We start from the raw sequence: 21,349 nt of genomic DNA, 5'->3' as shown, positions 1-21,349 counted from the left end.
TCTCATTTCCATATTTTACAGTTCACCACATATCTGTCGAACACTGTCGACACTTCAAACTAAAATGTTTCTTGTCAGATCTTAGATTCATCTGTCATCGTGTTATTAATCTTTGGTTTTGTCCGTTTTCACCCAGACCTCTCACAACAATATGTCTGTGAGGAGGAGGAGGAGATTCTTACTGACCAGCAGTTCTTTAACCACGAGAGCAACTCCAGTCTGGACCAGCAGGAACCAGAACCGCCACAGTTTAAAGAAGAGCTGGAGGAACGCTGCACCTCTCAAGAGGAAGAGTGGCTTGAACTGAAACAGGAGACTGATATCTTATCGGTGACTCCTACTTATGAGGAAAGTGAACTAACTAGTGACCAGCTCCTCTCTCAGAACTCCTCTGTAGCTGAGAGACAAGAAATGGAAAAAAACTTGAGAGACGAAGAGTCTGAATCAACTCAAAATGCAAAGCTGAAGCCACATAAGAGACGTGAGAGAAACATAAATCCCAGTAACGATGTGATCAATGAGAGTCAGTTTAATCCCGACACAGGTGACCAGGCAGTAAAATGTGAAGTCTGTGGAAAAGCCTTTATGAATTACTCTGAGTTGAGGGCCCATTACGGAATGCACACAGGTAAGAATCCATATTCTTGTGAATTATGTAAGAAAGCTTTCAGGTATAATAGTCTTTTGTTGGCCCACATGAGGACTCACACAGGTGAGAAGCCGTACTCATGTGAAACATGTGGGAAAGGTTTCATCTCCAGCAGTAACTTAACCACTCACATAAAAGTTCACACAGGTGAGAAGCCATATTCATGCAAAACATGTGGCAAATGCTTCAGTCACAGTGGTAGCTTAGCCTCTCACATAAAAGTTCACACAGGTGAGAAGACTAACATTTGTAAAATATGTGGCAAAGGTTTCAGTTGGAGTGATCGTCTGTTGTGTCACATGAGAACTCACACAGGTGAGAAGCCGTTTTCCTGCAAAACATGTGGCAAATGCTTCAGTCACAGTGGTACGTTGGGGCGGCACATGAGAACTCACACAGGTGAGAAGCCGTTTTCATGCAAAACATGTGGCAAATGTTTCAGTCGGAGTGATAATATGCTGTATCACATGAGAACTCACACAGGTGAGAAGCCATATTAATGCAAAACGTGGCAAATGTTTCAGTCGGAGTGATAATCTGCAGCATCACATGAGAACTCACATAGGTAAAACGTTGCAGTCCTGAAACATCTGTAAAGAAATAATGTGAATGACTTTAATGGATGCAGAGAACAACCCAAAGTCCTGCTGGGACGCTGTGTAAAATGTACATAAAAACAGAATGCAATGATTTAAGAAGCTCATATTCAAATCTTTATTCACAATAGACTGTAGAGAACATCAAATGTTGGGATGGGTTAACAAAAGAGATCAGACAAGCTGTATATTACAAAACAAAAATAGGTCATGTTTTGGGGAATCGTCCTGATCATACAAACTGTGCAAACACTGGGTCAAAGTGCATGATGAACACAGGTTGCCAAACAGTGGGTGCCACCAATGGGCTGGCTTGGATAAACTCTGAAAACCCATTAATCCAAATGACAAAAGATCTCTGCTGTAGAGTTTAGTTGAGTCTGCTCTAAAACCTGGTGGAGTCAGCTTCAAATTCAAATGAGTGTTGGTCTCCTTTTGGTTATTAAGTGTTAAATGATGTTGTCTTCATTGTCTTCTGCTGGCTCATCTTCTGCTGTTCAAAGCCGCTCTCCAGATAAAATTCACATGAAATAACATTTGTCCCGCAGCGACTTGTCTTACGTTTTATGATTATATAGCTCGCCCATCCATCCATCTACTACTTCTCCGGGGGTCGGGTTGCGGGGGCATTAACTTGAGCAGACAAACCGAGCTGTGCAGCTCCTGTTTCATTGTTAGAATTTGATATATATGTTTTGTTTCTATTCTGAATGAAAAGGTTTATGATTTGAAACTGATTTTATTTAGTTTTTATTTAGATTTCTCAAAGTGAAAACTTGTAACAATTGGTTTAAAATTTTCAATCATTGTAGTTAAGATTAGAGCTGTTCTGTCTTCTCAATACCATCAGGAAGCGAACCTGTTGCAGTGATGGGATGGAATGTTGTTGAGTGCCTTGAAGTTTGGCTTATAGCCTCTTTGTGAAATTTCTGTCTACTGAATTGCATAGTGTTGGTCACAAAGTTGTGAAATGTGTCTCTTAGAAAAAAGAGATAGAAGTGCTTCTCTGCATCAGATGTAATCTATCTGTGCAGTTAGTTTTTCTTTTTTGTATTTACCTTAAATTCTTTAAAAGTCCTCTTCAATTATCTGGAGGGTTTCAAAGACCAGCCAGTAATTCATGATTGATAGGATAGATCATTTGGATGTGCAGCCAGAGGATACAAGACGGTTCTGACACTACTGATGTCTCGCTTTGTGTTTTTACATGTAAAGTTATTAATGGATTGTGAACTCTTGCATTCAGGTTTTGATCCCTGCCAACAGGACTCATTGTTTCATCTTATGTTTGTATTTGCTTGTATTTTGTGATTACATCAACTTTTTAATGTTTGAGAGTTAACAGATTGATAAAGAAACAACGTGGTTTTGTAAAATGTTTTCTACTAATAAACTCATTTCTGAGAACATTTCTTTTTCATTTTTAAATGATTTCATCTTCCCCGGTGTGTGGAAGCACATGAAAGGAGAAAGCTTAGGTATGTGGAGTTGGGGGCAGAAGCAGAGCAGCGAGGATGGAAAGTTAGAATCTGTCCAGTGGAAGTAGGATGTAGAGGATTTGTTGCAAAGTCTGTTGTCTCATTGTTGAGGGAGCTGGGTGTAAGTGGACAGAGTGTGAGGAAAATAGTGAAGGAAGTGTCAGATGAGGCAGTAAAGTTCAGTCAGTGGATTTTGATTACAAGAAGCAATGGCAGCTGGGGGCCATTAGTGGGAGCACTTAGGGTAAACAGACTCTTGGAAGAAGCAAAGAAGAAATTCAGGATATTTAAATGGAGGGTGTGGCCCATGTGAGCCTTTTGAAACCAGGTGGCCATTTTAGGTGAGTTGGCCTGAATGGCCTTGTTTCTGCTGGAATGTTTAGTGATTGTAGGACTGTTTAGGTGAGTTTTTCTGCTGAATCTGCTAGTGTGTCTTGTTCTGCCTCCTCCTCTGGCACCCTCTATACTTTCATTACCCCCTACCCGAACCAGGGTTTGTATCCCCACCCCGCTGTGACTGATTTGCAGTTGGTGAGAGGCTGGAGTAGCTGGTGGTTGTGAGAAAAAAAAGAAAAAAGATGGTTGTTGTGGTGTGAGGAACAGTGTTGGTTGGCATTAGGGGAGTTACTCTGGACGCCAGTGATCATTTTCTAGCCTCCTTGAGGTGTCATGGGCCCAACTAGACGAAACACTGATGAAAGGAGGTTCCCACCTTTTGGTCAGCACTGCTCACTGATCTATGTAGGGAGTATAGGGAACTAGGAAATTTCTGAAGAAATTTTGATGGGTGCCAATCTACTGCCTAACCTATCAACAAACCCTTTAGTTCAGTTGAAGTTGAGAGTCTCCTGTCACATATAAACTTTGAATGAGGTCTCTGTGATGTCATATGGCTGAGTTATGAGGCCTCCAAAACAGGGAAGTTTTTGGCTTTTTTGGCTCGTGAAGAGCTTTTCAATCGATTTTCCCTCTGCGAGGCCCAAAAGTCCTAAGACAGGTCTGATGAAGACAGTTGTGTCATTTTTATCAAGGTCCTGTTTAAAATACAGCTTTTATGGCATTTTCAAAATGACCTCCTAAAGTGCTTTTCAATCGATTTTCCCATTGAATTTTGGGCCTCTGCGAGTCTCTAAATGAAGAAGACAGGTCTGCTCAAGAGAGTTATGTCATTTTTATCAAGGTCCTGTTTAAGATACAGCTTTTATGGCATTTTCAAAATGACCTCTTTAAGTGCTTTTCAATGCATTTTCCCATTGCATTGTGGGTATTTTCAAACTTCCCTCACTATCAGTTTAAAGTAGAAAAGCAGATCAGATTAATAACATTAAGCTGTTATAACAGGGCATCCATCTTAGCTCTGCCCTCATAAGCAGTCTTAGAACAGAGCAGGCTCCTAATGCGTTGCTACGGAGACGGAACCAGCTGCGGCTCGTCTGTGTTAGACAGAGAGCAAACTGACATATTTGCACACACTATGGCTTCTTAAAATTAAACTATAATTTTGACTGTCGGTCTCGAAAAAACGGTCGCTGTTCGAAAAGTAAAAGTCGTATCCAAATAATTCTTGAACCGTCAGCGCCCCAAGAGACGGCAGAAGCCAGCGGTGTAATTTTCATTCGGCTACTATGTGTGGCTCGTTTTATTATGGCAGTTTTAAACTAATTTTTCACCTGATTTGATGACTTTAGGCCTTTATAATGGAATTGGAGAGGCCATTTGAAAGAAATATGTGTGACAGAGCTCAATGAGTGTGCCTTTGGGTGAAAGAGGACAAAAATGCTTATGTTTTGAAGTAAAATTAGTCCAGATCGGGCAGATATTTTTGACATGAGAGATATTTGTTCGAGAAATTGGTGCAGTATCGAGTGGGGATCTGAGTGGGAGAGACACCTCGGCCGAGATGTAGTCTTCCTAAAACGTAAATTGCCGTTGTGTCAAAGCTGCATAATGTATCAACAAACCCTTTAGTTCAGTTGAAGTTGAGAGTCTCCTGTCACATATAAACTTTGAATGAGGTCTCTGTGATGTCATATGGCTGAGTTATGAGGCCTCCAAAACAGGGAAGTTTTTGGCTTTTTTGGCTCGTGAAGAGCTTTTCAATCGATTTTCCCATTGAGGCCCAAAATTCCTAAGACACATCTGATGAAGACAGTTATGTCATTTTTATCAAGGTCCTGGTTAAAATACAGCATTTATGGCATTTTCAAAACGGCCTAGGTAAGTGCTTTTCAATGCATTTTCCCATTGCATTGTGGGTATTTTCAAACTTCCACCCACTCTGTTTAAAGTAGAAAAGCACATCTGATTTATAACATTAAGCTGTTATAACAGGGCATCCATCTTGGCTCTGCCCTCATAAGCAGTCTTAGAACAGAGCAGGCTAACAAGGCGTTGCTACGGAGACGGAACCAGCTGCAGCTTATCTGTGTTAGAGAGCAAACTGATATATGTGCACACACTATGGCTTCTTAAAATTGCACTATAATTTTGACTGCACTCGACTGTCTCGAATAAACGGTCGCTGTCCGAAAAGTAAAAGTCATATCCGAATAATTCTTGAACCGTCAGCGCCCCAAGAGACGGCAGAAGCCAGCGGTGTAATTTTCATTCGGCTACTATGTGTGGCTCGTTTTTTATGGCCGTTTTAGAATATTTTTTCACATTGATTTTATGACTTTAGGCCTTTATAGTGGAAATGAAGAGGCGACCTCTGGGCTCAGAGGCAATTTGTAAGAACTTTTTGTGTCAGAGCTCAATGAGTGTGACTTTGTGTGAAAGAGGACAAAAATGCCTACGTTTTGAAGTAAAATTTGTCCAGATCGAGCAGATATTTTGGACATGAGAGACATTTGTTCGAGGAATTGATGCACTATTGAATTTAGAGTGGAAACAGAGTGGGAGAGACACCTCGTCCGAGATGTAGTCTTCCTAAAATGTAAACTGCCGTTGTGTCAACGCTGTATAATGTATCAACAAGCCCTTTGGCTCAGTTAAAGCTGAGTCTCCTGTCTCATATAAACTTTGAATGAGGTCTGCGTTATGCTTTATGGCCGAGTTATAAGGCCTCTAAAATAGAGAATGTTGGCGCTCCTTGAGCGCCAAAAAGCCCTTGTTAAGTGCTTTTCAATGCATTTTCGCATCCAAAATATTCCCACTCTTTCCCATTTTGCCGGAATTTCTTTCGACTAATGAGAGCCAAACTTAATAGCACACCGATCGAGGTCGTTGTGCACGCAGCGGGGTGCTTTTTAATGCCGGTCGGACCATTAAGTTTCACCCTCATATCTGTGGAACCCTTTTTATTACTTATAACTACAGTCTCTGTTATTTAATGATGGTCTAAATAACCATTTCCTTGTGACCTTTTGTCTTTCCAGAGCTCCAGAAGCAGGAGACTGATAACCTTACGGTGACCCTATCTTTTGAGGAAAGAGACCTTAGTGAAGCAGAACCAACAAATGTCCAGCTCCAAGATCAGAGCCAAGATCAGGAAGGAAGTGGGCGTGAATCAACTGGAAATGCAGAGCTGAGGCCAAAGAAGAGGCGTCACAGTAACGATGGAGACAACTCTTCCATGTCAGAAAGTCACCGTAACACCGCGAAAGGTAAAGCATCTTTAAAACTTTAATAATGAATCAGCAAGACGTTATTCATCACCACAGGGGGTTTTACATGTTACAGCCGCATCCCAGAAAACAGACATGAATTTCATAACATGTGATTTCATAAATAGTGGGGGAGTATGTGCATAGTAATCAACCTTATTAATAATCAGTATGGCTCGTTTTTGTAGGAAAACTATACAGTTGTTTAATATGTCTCATTTATATCTCATTTGCATATTTTACAGTTCACCACATATCTGTCGAACACTGTCGACACTTCAAACTAAAATGTTTCTTGTCAGATCTTAGATTCATCTCTCATCGTGTTATCAACCTTTGGTTTTGTCCCTTTTCCCCAGACTTCTCACAACAATATGTCTGTGAGGAGAAGGAGGAGATTCTTACTGACCAGCAGTTCTTTAACCACGAGAGCAACTCCAGTCTGGACCAGCAGGAACCAGAACCGCCACAGTTTAAAGAAGAGCTGGAGGAACGCTGCACCTCCCAAGAGGAAGAGTGTCTTGAACTGAAACAGGAGACTGATATCTTATCGGTGACTCCTACTTATGAGGAAAGTGAACTAACCAGTGACCAGCTCCTCTCTCAGAACTCCTCTGTAGCTGAGAGACAAGAAATGGAAAAAAACTTGAGAGACGAAGAGTCTGAATCAACTCAAAATGCAAAGCTGAAGCCACATAAGAGACGTGAGAGAAACATAAATCCCAGTAACGATGTGATCAATGAGAGTCAGTTTAATGCCGACACAGGTGACCAGGCAGTAAAATGTGAAGTTTGTGGAAAAGCCTTTATGAGTTACTCTGAGTTGAGGGCCCATTACGGAATGCACACAGGTGAGAAACCATATATTTGTGAAATATGTAAGAAAGCTTTCAGACAAAAAAATGGTTTGTTGGTCCACATGAGGACTCACACAGGTGAGAAGCCTTATTTATGCAAAACATGTGGCAAATGTTTCAGTCGGAGTGATGGTCTGTTGTGTCACATGAGAACTCACACAGGTAAGAAGCCATACGTTTGTAAAACATGTGGGAAAAGATTTTCTAAAAGGTCAACACTTAAAATGCATTCACGAATCCATACAGGTGAGAAGCCATTTTCATGTTCTACATGTGGCAAAGTCTTCAGCTCCAACGGTAACTTAACCACTCACATAAAAATTCACACAGGTGAGAAGCCTCACATTTGTAAAACATGTGGCAAAGGTTTCAGTCATAGTGCTCGTCTGTTGTGTCACATGAGGACTCACACAGGTGAGAAGCCGTTTTCATGTTCTACATGTGGCAAAGTTTTCAGCTCCAACGGTAACTTAACCGCTCACATAAAAATTCACACAGGTGAGAAGCTTCACGTTTGTAAAACATGTGGCAAAGGTTTCAGTCATAGTGCTCGTCTGTTGTGTCATATGAGGACTCACACAGGTGAGAAGCCGTTTTCATGTTCGACATGTGGCAAAGTTTTCAGCTCCAACGGTAACTTAACCGCTCACATAAAAGTTCACACAGGTGAGAAGCCTTATTCATGCAAAACATGTGGCAAATGTTTCAGTCGGAGTGATCGTCTGCTGCAGCACATGAGAAATCACACAGGTGAGAAGCCTTATTCATGCAAAACATGTGGCAAATGTTTCATCTCCAGCAGTAACTTAACCGCTCACATAAAAGTTCACACAGGTGAGAAGCCATATTCATGCAAAACATGTGGAAAATATTTCAGTCGGAGTGGTAATCTGCTGCTTCACATGAGAATTCACACAGGTAAAAAGTTGCAGTCCTGAAACATCTGTAAAGAAATAATGTGAATGACTTTAATGGATGCCAAGAACAACCCAAAGTCCTGCTGGGACACCGTGTAAAATATACATTAAAAACAGAATGTAATGATTTAAGAAGCTTATATTCCATCCATCCATCCATCCATCATCTTCCGCTGGTCCGGGGATCGGGTCGCGGGGGCAGCAGCTTGAGCAAAGAGACCCAGACGTCCCTGTCCCCGGCCACTTCCTCCAGCTCTTCTGGGGGGACCCCGAGGCGTTCCCAGGCCAGCCGAGAGACATAGTCTCTCCAACGTGTCCTGGGTCTTCCCCGGGGCCTCCTCCCAGTGGGACGGGCCCGGAACACCTCACCGGGGAGGCGTCCAGGAGGCATTCTCACTAGATGCCCGAGCCACCTCATCTGACTCCTCTCGATGCGGAGGAGCAGCGGTTCTACTCCGAGCCTCTCCCGGATGACCGAGCTTCTCACCCTATCTCTAAGGGAGAGCCCAGACACCCTGCGGAGGAAACTCATTTCGGCCGCTTGTATTCGCGATCTCGTTCTTTCGGTCACTACCCACAGCTCGTGACCATAGGTGAGGGAAGGAACATAGATTGACCGGTAAATCGAGAGCTTCGCCTTCTGGCTCAGCTCCTTCTTCACCACGACGGGCCGGTGCAGAGCCCGCATCACTGCAGACGCCGCACCGATCCGTCTGTCAATCTCCTGCTCCATTCGTCCCTCACTCGTGAACAAGACCCCGAGATACTTGAACTCCTCCACTTGGGGAAGGATCTCATTCCCGACCCGGAGAGGGCATTCCACCCTTTTCCGGCCGAAGACCATGGTCTCGGATTTGGAGGTGCTGATTCTCATCCCAGCCGCTTCACATTCGGCTGCGAACCGCTCCAGTGAGAGCTGCAGGTCACGGCCTGAGGACGCCAACAGAACCACATCGTCTGCAAAGAGCAGAGACCCGATTCTGAGGTCGCCAAACCGGACCCCCTCAACGCCCTGGCTGCGCCTAGAAATTCTGTCCATAAAAATTATGAACAGAATCGGTGACAAAGGGCAGCCCTGACGGAGTCCAACCCTCACAGGAAACATGTCCGACTTACTGCCGGCAATGCGGACCAAACTCTGACACCGGTCATACAGGGACCGAACAGCCTGTATCAAAGAGTCCGGCACTCCATACTCCCGGAGCACCCCCCACAAGAGTCCCCGAGGGACACGGTCGAACGCCTTCTCCAAGTCCACAAAACACATGTAGACCGGTTGGGCGAACTCCCATGCACCCTCCAGGACCCTGCGGAGGGTATAGAGCTGGTCCACTGTTCCACGGCCAGGACGAAAACCACACTGCACCTCCTGAATCCGAGATTCGACTATCCGTCGGATCCTCCTCTCCAGTACCCCCAAATAGACCTTACCAGGGAGGCTGAGGAGTGTGATCCCCCTATAGTTTGAACACACCCTCCGGTCCCCCTTTTTAAAGAGGGGGACCACCACCCCAATCTGCCAGTCCAGAGGCACTGCCCCCGATGTCCACGCGATGCTGCAGAGGCGTGTCAACCAAGACAGCCCCACAACATCCAGAGCCTTGAGGAACTCAGGACGGACCTCATCCACCCCCGGGGCCTTGCCACCGAGGAGTTTTTTGACCACCTCGGCGACCTCAGCCCCAGAGATGGGAGGTCCCACGTCCGAGCTCCCCAACTCTGCTTCCTCATCGGAAGGCGTGTCGGTAGGATTGAGGAGGCCCTCAAAGTATTCCCCCCACCGACTCACGACGTCCCCTGTAGAAGTCAGCAGAGCCCCGCCCTCACCATACACGGTGTTGACGGTGCACTGCTTCCCCCCCTGAGCCGCCGGATGGCGGACCAGAATCTCCTCGAGGCCGTCCGGAAGTCGTTCTCCATGGCCTCCCCGAACTCTTCCCAAGCCCGAGTTTTTGCCTCAGCAACCGCCGAGGCTGCGTTCCGCTTGGCCTGTCGGTACCCATCAGCTGCTTCCAGAGTCCCACTGGCCAAAAAGGCCCGATAGGACTCCTTCTTCAGCTTGACGGCCTCCCTCACCACTGGTGTCCACCAGCGGGTTCGGGGATTGCCGCCACGACAGGCACCAACCACCTTACGGCCACAGCTCCGGTCGGCCGCCTCAACAATGGAGGCACGGAACATGTCCCATTCGGGCTCAATGTCCCCCACCTCCCTCGGGATATGGTTGAAGCTCTGCCGGAGGTGGGAGTTGAAACTCCTCCTTACAGGGGATTCCGCCAGCCGTTCCCAACAGACCCTCACAATACGTTTGGGCCTGCCAGGTCTGACCGGCTTCCTCCCCCACCAGCGGAGCCAACTCACCACCAGGTGGTGATCAGTTGACAGCTCCGCCCCTCTCTTCACCCGAGTGTCCAGGACATACGGCCGCAAGTCTGACGATACAACCACAAAGTCGATCATCGAGCTGAGGCCTAGGGTGTCCCGGTGCCAGGTGCACATATGGACACCCTTATGCCTGAACATGGTGTTCGTTATGGACAGTCCGTGACGAGCACAGAAGTCCAACAACAAAACACCACTCTGATTCAGATCGGGGGGGCCGTTCCTCCCAATCACGCCCCTCCAGGTCTCACTGTCATTGCCCACGTGAGCATTGAAGTCTCCCAGCAGGATGAGGGAGTCTCCCGGAGGAGCACTCTCCAGTGCCTCCTCCAGGGACTCCAAAAAGGGTGGGTACTCTGAACTGCCGTTCGGTGCATAAGCACAAACAACAGTCAGGACCCGTCCCCCCACCCTAAGGCGGAGGGAGGCTACCCTCTCGTCTACCGGGGTGAACCCCAATGTACAGGCGCACAGCCGGGGGGCAATAAGTATGCCCACACCTGCTCTACGCCTCTCACCACGGGCAACTCCAGAGTGGAAGAGAGTCCAACCCCTCTCGAGGAGGCTGGTTCCGGAGCCCAAGCCATGTGTCGAGGTGAGTCCAACTATGTCTAGCCGGAACCGCTCAGCCTCACGCACCAGCTCAGGCTCCTTCCCCAGCAGAGAGGTGACGTTCCACGTCCCAAGAGCCAGCTTCAGTAGCCGAGGATCAGACCGCCAAGGTCCCCGCCTTCGGCTGCCGCCCAGCTCACACTGCACCCGACCCCCATGGCCCCTCCCACGGGTGGTGAGCCCGTGGGAAGGGGGACCCGTGCCGTTTCTTCGGGCTGTGCCCGACCGAGCCCCACGGGCACAGACCCGGCCACCAGGCGCTCGCCAGCGGGCCCCACCCCTGGGCCTGGCTCCAGGGGGGGGCCCCGGTAACCCACGCCCGGGCAAAGGAACACGGTGTCCAATAGTTTCATCCATCATAGAGGTCTTGTGATTATATTCAAATCTTTTATTCACAATAGACTGTAGAGAACATCAAATGTTGGGATGGGGCAACAAAAAGAGATCAGACAAACCGTGTATCACAAAACAAAAATAGGTCATGTTTTGGGGAATCCTCCTGATCATAAAAACTGTGCAAACACTGGGTCAAAGTGCATGATGAACATAGGTTGCCAAACAGTGGATGCCACCAATGGGCTGGCTTGGATAAACTCTGAAAACCCATTAACCCAAATGACAAAAGATCTCTGCTGTAGAGTTTAGTTGAGTCTGCTCTAAAACCTGGTGGAATCTGCTCCAAATTCAAATGAGTGTTGGTCTCCTTTTGGTTATTAACTGTTAAATGATGTCGTCTTCATTGTCTGCTGCTGGTTCATCTTCTGCTGTTCAAAGCCGCTCTCCAGTTAAAATTCACATGAAATAGCATTTGTCCCACAGCGACTTGTCTTACGTTTTATGATTACATAGCTCACCAATCCATCCATCTACCGCTTCTCCGGGGGTCAGGTCGCGGGGGCATTAGCTTGAGCAGACAAACCGAGCTGTGCAGCTCCTGTTTCATTGTTAGAATTTGATATATATGTTTTTTTTCTATTCTGAATAAGATGGTTTATGATTTGAAACTGACTTTATTTAGTTTTTATTTAGATTTCTCATCGTGTCCCAACTTGTAAGAATTGATTTGAAATTGTCAATCATTGTAGTTAAGATTAGAGCCGTTCTGTCTTCTCACAATACCATCAGGAAGCGAACCTGTTGCAGTGATGGGATGGCTGAGAATGTTGTTGAGTGCCGTGAAGTTTGGCTTATAGCCTCTTTGTGAAATTTCTGTCTACTGAATTGCATAGTGTTGGTCACAAAGTTGTGAAATGGGTCTCTCAGAAAAAAGATAGAAGTGCTTCTCTGCATCAGATGTAATATATCTGTGCAGTTAGTTTTTCTTTAAAAGTCCTCTTTAATTATCTGGAGGGTTTCAAAGGCCAACCAGTCACTCATGATTGATAGGATGGATCATTTGGATAGACAGCTACAGTCTATAAGTCGGTTCTGACACTACTGATGTCTCGCTTTGTGTTTTTACATGTAAAGTTATTAATGGATTGTGAACTCTTCCATTCAGGTTTTGATCCCTGCCAACGGGGCTCATTGTTTCATCTTATGTTTGTATTTGCTTGTATTTTGTGATTACATCAACTTTTTAATGTTTAAGAGTTGACAGATTGATAAAGAAACAACATGGTTTTGTAAAATGTTTTCTACTAATAAACTCATTTTTGAGAACATTTGTTTTTCGTTTTTGAATGATTTCATCTTCCTCGGTGTGTGGAAGCATATGAAAGGAGAAAGCTTAGGTATGTGGAGTTGGGGGCAGAAGCAGAGCAGCGAGGATGGAAAGTTAGAATCTGTCCAGTGGAAGTAGGATGTAGAGGATTTGTTGCAAAGTCTGTTGTCTCATTGTTGAGGGAGCTGGGTGTAAGTGGACAGAGTGTGAGGAAAATAGTGAAGGAAGTGTCAGATGAGGCAGTAAAGTCCAGTCAGTGGATTTGGATTACAAGAAGCAATGGCAGCTGGGGGCCATTAGTGGGAGCACTTAGGGTAAACAGACTCTTAGAAGAAGCAAAGAAGAAATTCAGGATATTTAAATGGAGGGTGTGGCCCATGTGAGCCTTTTGAAACCAGGTGGCCATTTTAGGTGAGTTGGCCTGAATGGCCTTGTTTCTGCTGGAATGTTTAGTGATTGTAGGACTGTTTAGGTGAGTTTGTCTGCTGAATCTGCTAGTGTTTCTTGTCATGCCTCCTCCTCTGGCACCCTCTATACTTTCATTACCCCCTACCCGAACCAGGGTTTGTATCCCCACCCCGCTGTGACTGATTTGCAGTTGGTGAGAGGCTGGAGTAGCTGGTGGTTGTGAAAAGAAAAGAAAAAAGATGGTTGTTGTGGTGTGAGGAGCAGTGTTGGTTGGCATTAGGGGAGTTACTGAGGGACACCAGTGATCATTGTCTAGCCTCCTTGAGGTGTCGTGGGCCCAACTAGACGAAACACTGATGAAAGGAGTTTCCCACCTTTTGGTCAGCACTGCTCACTGATCTATATAGGGAGTACAGGGAACTAGAAAAATTCTGAAAAGTTTTTGATGGGTGCCCACCCTATCAACAGACCCTTTAGTTCAGTTGAAGTTGAGAGTCTCCTGTCACATATAAACTGTGAATGAGGTCTCTGTGATGTCGTATGGCTGAGTTAAGAGGCCTCCAAAACAGGAGAGTTTTTTGGCTCGTGAAGAGCTTTTCAATCGATTTTCCCATTGAGGCCCAAAATTCCTAAGAAACGTCTGATGAAGACAGTTATGTCATTTTTTATCATAGTCCTGTTTAAAATACAGCTTTTATGGTATTTTCAAAATGCATTTTGGGGCTCGTTAAGTGCTTTTCAATCGATTTTCCCATTGCATTGTGGGTATTTTCAAACTTCCCTCACTATCAGTTTAAAGGAGAAAAGCAGATCAGATTTATAACATTAAGCTGTTATAACAGGGCATCCATCTTGACTCTGCCCTCATAAGCAGTCTTAGAACAGAGCAGGCTAACAAGGCGTTGCTACGGAGACAGAACCAGCTGCAGCTCGTCTGTGTTAGACAGAGAGCAAACTGACATATGTGCACACACTATGGCTTCTTAAAATTAGACTATAATTTTGACTACACTCGACTGTCTCAAACAAACGATCGCTGTCCAAAAAGTAAAAGTCGTATCCAAATAAATCTTGAACCGTCAGCGCCCCAAGAGACGGCAAAAGCCAGCGGTGTAATTTTCATTTGGCTACTATGTGTGGCTCATTTTTTATGGCAGTTTTAGAATAATTTTTAACATTGATTTTCTGACTTTAGGCTTTTATAATGAAAATGGTGAGACAACCTCTGGGTTCAGAGGCAATTTGTGATAAATATTTGAGGCAGACCTCAATGAGTGTGACTTTGGGTGAAAGAGGACAAAAATGCCTACGTTTTGAAGTAAAATTTGTCCAGATTGAGCAGATATTTTGGACATGAGAGATATTTGTTCGAAGAATTGGTGCAATATCGAATTTAGACTGAGAAACAGAGTGGGAGAGACACCTCAGCTGAGATGTAGTCTTCCTAAAACGCAAACTGCCGTTGTGTCAAAGCTGTATAATGTATCAACAAACCCTTTGGTTCAGTTAAAGCTGAGAGTCTCCTGTCTCATATAAACTTTGAATGAGGTCTGTGTTATGCTTTATGGCCTAGTTATGCTTTATGGCCTAGTTATAAGGCCTCTAAAAAAATACATCTGTGATATGTTCAGAGAATATAAACCCAGCAGAGCTCTTAGATCCAAGGACTCAGGTCAGCTGGTCCAGTCCAGAGTCCAGACTAAACACGGAGAAGCAGCATTTAGCTGTTATGCTGCAAACAAGTGGAACAAACTGCTAGTGGAGATTAAACTTTCACCAAATGTAGACATTTTTAAATCCATGAAATATCTTTGAACTTATCTAGACTGTTGCCTGTTTTTAAATTCATTTAAATGATTTTATTTGTATCTCTTTATATTCTTTTATGTATTTTTAATGCTTCTTGCACTCCCTGCTGCAATGCTTTTATTTTATTTAAAGCACCTTGAACTGTTTGTACACAAAATGTGCTATATTAATAAATTTGATTTGATTTGATAAAATAGAGCATTTTGGCGCTCCTTGAGCGCCAAAAAGACCTTGTTAAGTGCTTTTCAATGCATTTTCCTATCCACAATTTTCCCACTTTTTCCCATTTTGCCTGGAATTTCTTTCGACTAATGAGAGCCAAACTTAATAGCACAACGATCAAGGTCGTTGCGCACGCAGCGGTGTGCTTTTTAATGCCGGTCGGACCATCGGTGCTAGACTAGTAGCGCGCTGAAATTCATGATGGAAACAGAAGAATAAGAGTCTGAAAACAGAGTAATATGTGTGTCTAATGCCTTCGGCATGCCTCCACAACCATGTGAGAGACTGATAACGTTACACAGGAAACCATTACTTCAACTTACTGCTACTGAATCTGCTGCTACAAGCTTCTGGATCAGGGGTTCACTTAGTTTTTGTTCCATAAATAAAGACACAGTGTGATATGTCACGAGTTTTAACACCTGCTGAGGAGCAGATGATTGTTTTAGAACCTTAGAATTAAAAGATTATGTAAATCTGATGTATCTGAAAAAAGCTAACAAACCTACATTTCTGATCACCAGTTGATTGTTGCATCTCTGCTGTTAAGAGGGTTAAAACTTAAGACTTTCTCGTATCTGTGTACCTAAATAATTCACATTCTCATTCTCATTCACATTTAGTTTCACCCTCATATCTGTGGAACCCTTTTTATTACTTATAACTACAGTCTTTGTTATTCAGTGATTGTGTAAATAACCATTTCCTTGTGACCTTTTGTCTTTCCAGAGCTCCCGCGGCATTATCTCTGTGAGAAAGAGATTCCTGTTAACCTTGAGAAGGACTCCAGTCTGGACCAGGAGGAACCAGAACCTCCACAGATTAAAGAAGAGCTGGAGGAACGCTGCACCTCTCAAGAGGAACAGTGGCTTGAACTGAAACAGGAGACTGATATCTTATTGGTGACTCCTACTAATGAGGAAAGTGAACTAACCAGTGACCAGCTCCTCTCTCAGAACTCCTCTGTAGCTGAGAGACAAGAAATGGAGAAAAACTCGAGAGACGAAGAGTCTGAATCGACTCAAAATGCAAAGCTGAAGCCAAATAAGAGACGTGGGAGAAACATAAATCCCAGTAACGATGTGATCAATGAGAGTCAATTTAATGCCGACACAGGTGACCAGGCAGTAAAATGTGAAGTCTGTGGAAAAGCCTTTATGAGTTACTCTGAGATGAGGGCACATTGCGAAATACACACAGGTAAGAAACCATATACTTGTGAATTATGTAAGAAGGCTTTCAGACAAAAAAATAGTTTGTTGGTCCACATGAGGACTCACACAGGCGAGAAGCCTTACATTTGTAACACCTGTGGAAAAAGATTTTCTAAAAGGTCAACACTTAAAATGCATTCACGAATCCACACAGGTGAGAAGCCGTTTTCATGTTCTACATGTGGGAAATGTTTCAGCTCCAGCAGTAACTTAACCATTCACATAAAACTTCACACAGGTGAGAAGCCGTATTCATGTGAAATGTGTGAAAAAAGTTACAGTCAAAGGAGTAATTTGAATGTCCACATGAGAACTCACACGAATTCGAAGCCATATTCATGTAAAATATGTAAGAAAGCTTACAGATATCACACTACCATGTTGGTCCACATGAGGACTCACACAGGCGAGAAGCCTTACGTTTGTAAAACATGTGGGAAAACATTTTCTGGAAGGTCAACACTTAAAATACATTCGCGAATCCACACAGGTGAGAAACCGTTTTCATGTTCTACATGTGGGAAAGCTTTCATCACTAGTAGCAACTTAACCACTCACTTAAAAGTTCACACAGGTGGGAAGTCGTTTTTATGTTCTACATGTGGGAAAGTTTTCAGATGCAACAGTAACTTAACTACTCACATAAAAGTTCACACAGGTGAGAAGCCGTTTTCATGTTCTACATGTGGAAAAGTTTTCAGATGCAACAGTAGCTTAACCACTCACATAAAAGTTCACACAGGTGAGAAGCCTTACACTTGTAAAAATTGTGGCAAAAGTTTCATACAGAATGGTAATCTTCAGCAGCACATGAAAACTCACACAGGTGAGAAGCCCTTTTCATGTTCTACATGTGGCAAAGTTTTCAGCTCCAACAGTAACTTAACTGCTCACATAAAAGTTCACACAGGTGAGAAGCCTCACGTTTGTAAAACATGTGGCAAATGTTTCAGTCAGAGTGGTAGTCTGGTGCATCACATGAGAAATCACACAGGTGAAAAGCCGTTTTCATGCAAAACATGTGGCAAATGTTTCAGTCAAAGTAGTAATCTGCAGCAGCACATGAGAACTCACACAGGTGAGAAGCCTTATTCATGTTCTACATGTGGGAAAGCCTTCAGCCACAGCAGGAGCTTAACCTCTCACATAAAAGTTCACACAGGTGAGAAGCCACATTTATGCAAAACATGTGGCAAATGTTTTAGTCGGAGTGATGGTCTGTTGTGTCACATGAGAACTCACACAGGTGAGAAGCCATATTCATGCAAAACATGTGGCAAATATTTCAGTCGGTATGGTAATCTGCTGCTTCACATGAGAACTGTACACAGGTAAAAAGTTGCAGTCTTGAAACATCTGTAAAGAAATAATGTGAATGACTTTAATGAATGCAGAGAACAACCATAATTCCAGCTGGGACGCCGTGTCATATACATTAAAAACAGAATGCAATGATTTGAGAAGCTTATATTCAAATCATTTATTCACAATAGACTTTAGAGAACATCAAATGTTGGGATGGGGCAACAAAAGAGATCAGACAAACTGTGTATCACAAAACAAAAATAGGTCATGTTTTGGGGAATCCTCCTGATCATACAAACTGTGCAAACACTTGGTCAAAGTGAATGATGAACATAGGTTGCCCAACAGTGGATGCCACCAATGGGCTGGCTTGGATAAACTCTGAAAACCCATTAATCCAAATGACAAAAGATCTCTGCTCTAGAGTTTAGTTGAGTCTGCTCTAAAACCTGGTGGAGTCAGCTCCAAATTCAAATGATTGTTTGTCTCCTTTTGGTTATTAACTGTTAAATGATGTCGTCTTCATTGTCTGCTCCTGGTTCATCTTCTGCTGTTCAAAGCCGGTCTGCAGTTAAAATTCACATGAAATAGTATCTGTCCCACAGCGACTTGTCTTACGTTTTATGATTACATAGCTCACCAATCCATCCATCCATCCATCTACCGCTTCTCCTAATTGTTTTGTCTTCCCATTTCTGGATCACTTTAGGTCTTTGTGGAAAAGTACAGAGACTATTTCATTCATAATGTCTAAGAACAAAGCCAATTTTAACATCTATATAGGGAGTATAGGGAACTAGAAAATTTCTGAAGAAATTTTGATGGGTGCCAATCTACTGCCCAACCTATCAACAAACCCTTTAGTTCAGTTGAAGTTGAGAGTCTCCTGTCACATATAAACTTTGAATGAGGTCTCTGTGAAGTATGACTGAGTTATGAGGCCTCCAAAACAGGAGAGTTTTTGGCTTTTTTGGCTCGTGAAGAGCTTTTCAATCGATTTTCCCTCTGCGAGGCTCAAAAGTCCTAAGACAGGTCTGATGAAGACAGTTATGTCATTTTTATCAAGGTCCTGTTTTAAAATACAGCTTTTATGGCATTTTCAAAATGGCCTCCTGAAGTGTTTTTCAATGCATTTTCCCATTGCATTTTGCGCCTCTGCGAGTCCCAAAATGGAAAAGACATTTATGTCATTTTTATCAAGGTCCTGTTTAAAATAAAGCTTTTTTGGCAATTTCAAAATGCATTTTGGGGCTCGTTAAGTGCTTTTCAATCGATTTTCCCATTGAATGTTGTGCCTCTGCGAGTCTCTAAATGAAGAAGATAGGTCTGCTCAAGAGAGTTATGTCATTTTTATCCAGGTCCTGTTTAAAATACAGCTTTTATGGCATTTTCAAAATGGCCTCGTTAAGTGCTTTTCAATTCATTTTCCCATTGCATTGTGGGTATTTTCAAACTTCCCTCACTATCAGTTTAAAGTAGAAAAGCAGATCAGATTAATAACATTAAGCTGTTATAACAGGGCATCCATCTTAGCTCTGCCCTCATAAGCAGTCTCAGAACAGAGCAGGCTAACAAGGCGTTGCTACGGAGACAGAACCAGCTGCAGCTCGTCTGTGTTAGACAGAGCGCAAACTGACATATGTGCACACACTATGGCTTCTTAAAATTAAACTATAGTTTTGACTGTCGGCTACTGTCTCGACCAAACGGTTGCTGTTTGAAAAGTAAAAGTCGTATCCGAATAATTCTTAAACCGTCAGCGCCCTAAGAGACGGCAGATGCCGGCGGTGTAATTTTCATTCGGCTACTATGTGTGGCTCATTTTTTATGGCAGTTTTAAAATAATTTTTCACCTGAATTTGATGACTTTAGGCGTTTATAATGGAAATGGAGAGGCCATTTGTAAGAAATATGTGTGGCAGAGCTCAATGAGTGTGACTTTGGGTGAAAGAAGACAAAAAATGCCTATATTTTTAAGTAAAATTTGTCCAGATTGGGCAGATATTTTGGACATGAGAGATATTTGTTCCAGGAATTGGTGCAGTATCGAAATTAGAGTGGGCGTCTGAGTGGGAGAGACACCTCGGCCGAGATATAGTCTTCCTAAAACATAAACTGCGGTTGTGTCAAAGCTGCATAATGTATCAACAAACCCTTTGGTTCAGTTAAAGCCGAGAGTCTCTTGTCACATATAAACTTTGAATGAGGTTTGTGTTATGCTTTGTGGCCTAGTTATAAGGCCTCTAAAATAGAGCATTTTGGCGCTCCTTGAGGAAACGGAAGAATAAGAGTCTAGCAACAGAGTAATATGTGTGTCTAATGCCTTTGGCATTGGCACCCATAATTACTCACTGAGTCTGGTCCATTTTTTCTTCAGCACCTTTCTTGTATTTACCTTAAATTCTTTAAAAGTCCTCTTCAATTATTTGGAGAGTTTAAAAGACCAACCAGTTACTCATGTTTGATAGGATGGATAATTTGGATGTGCAGCCAGAGGCTACAAGACGGTTCTTACACTACTGATGTCTCGCTTTGTGTTTTTACTTGTAAAGTTATTTATGGATTGTGAACTCTTGCGTTCAGGTTTTGCTCCCTGCCAACTGGACTCATTGTTTCATCTTATGTTTGCATTGGCTTGTATTTTGGGATTTCATCAACTATTTAATGTTTAAGAATTGACAGATTGATGCAGAAACAACATGGTTTTGTAAAATGTTTTATACGAATAAACTCATTTTTAAGAACATTTCTTTTTTGTTTTTAAATGATTTCATCTTCCTTTGTGTTTTACCATCTGCTGAATTTAAACAAAGCTTCGTCATAGCAGAAATAAACCGGAATCACTGCTCGTTCTTGTGTTTGATAGGCTCTGCATTTACTGCCAGTTCAGGTGTTATTCTCCCTGTCAAAGAAACAGACTTCCCAAACGTCCATGTCACTATCCTGTAATGCTTATATTTGCATTTCTAAGGTTCTCTGAGGAACTTACAAGGAACCATTGCTTGTAATGGCTGCTGAGAAAATCACACTCGCCACCGAAAAAGCAGTTGCCTTCCAATCAGTGGTTTGTTTCCCTGCTTCTCCAGGCCACATGTCAAAACGTTCTTGGGCTGAACCCCACGCGGTCTACGATGCGTTGGTGCGTGAATGTGTAGAAGAAAGTAGCGTTTAGCCTGTATGGACTAAGACGTCCTTTATGAGTGAATGGGTGGATGTTACATGTAGTGTGAAGCGTCACTTAGACTAGAACAGCGTTATACAAGTACACTCCATTTGCTACCCTGTTCGATTCTGACTAGTTTCAGGCAAAACAACTGAATGTGAGGAGCAATCATGTTAAGAAGTGAGTTAGTTCAAGTTTCCCTTTAATTTATATTGGACAATACAGACTATTTGAATATCTAGCACTGGCACAGTTCTAACATGTCAAAGTAGGTCAAGCCACAAAGGATTCGTCTGTACAACATGATAGCCAGCTTGCTGTGTTACCTAAGGGCTACTGAAGCTGAACTAATACTTGGATGGAACATGTACCTTAGTCGTTCTCAGTAGGTGGTGTATAGGGCAAAGAGAAGAGGTCCCAGTACTGAGCCTTGGGGGACCCCTGTGGCGAGGTGGTGCGCTGCAGAACT

General features: G+C 43.5%; 1 protein-coding gene across 2 annotated transcripts; it reads left to right on the top strand.

Annotated features, from left to right (window-relative positions):
- Window positions 1-140: 140 nt before the first annotated feature.
- On the top strand, window positions 141-20,434 carry LOC142382150 (uncharacterized). Of its 2 annotated transcripts, XM_075467696.1 has the most exons (4): window positions 141-628; window positions 6,101-6,328; window positions 6,688-7,179; window positions 15,928-20,434. In XM_075467696.1, the coding sequence occupies exons 1-4, from the start codon at window positions 412-414 to the stop codon at window positions 17,745-17,747; spliced, it is 2,757 nt and encodes a 918-aa protein (XP_075323811.1). In that variant the 5' UTR covers window positions 141-411; the 3' UTR covers window positions 17,748-20,434. The 2 variants fall into 2 exon arrangements, with proteins under 2 accessions (XP_075323811.1, XP_075323820.1); XM_075467705.1 differs by lacking the exon at window positions 15,928-20,434 and having other exon boundaries at window positions 6,688-8,391.
- The last annotated feature ends 915 nt before the right edge of the window (window positions 20,435-21,349 follow it).

This window comes from Odontesthes bonariensis, chromosome 1 (genome assembly GCF_027942865.1).
Source record: "Odontesthes bonariensis isolate fOdoBon6 chromosome 1, fOdoBon6.hap1, whole genome shotgun sequence".
NCBI classification, from domain to species: Eukaryota; Metazoa; Chordata; class Actinopteri; order Atheriniformes; family Atherinopsidae; genus Odontesthes; species Odontesthes bonariensis.
The sequence above is the reverse complement of the archived record's forward strand: the minus strand, read 5'-3'. Positions and strand labels throughout refer to the sequence as shown.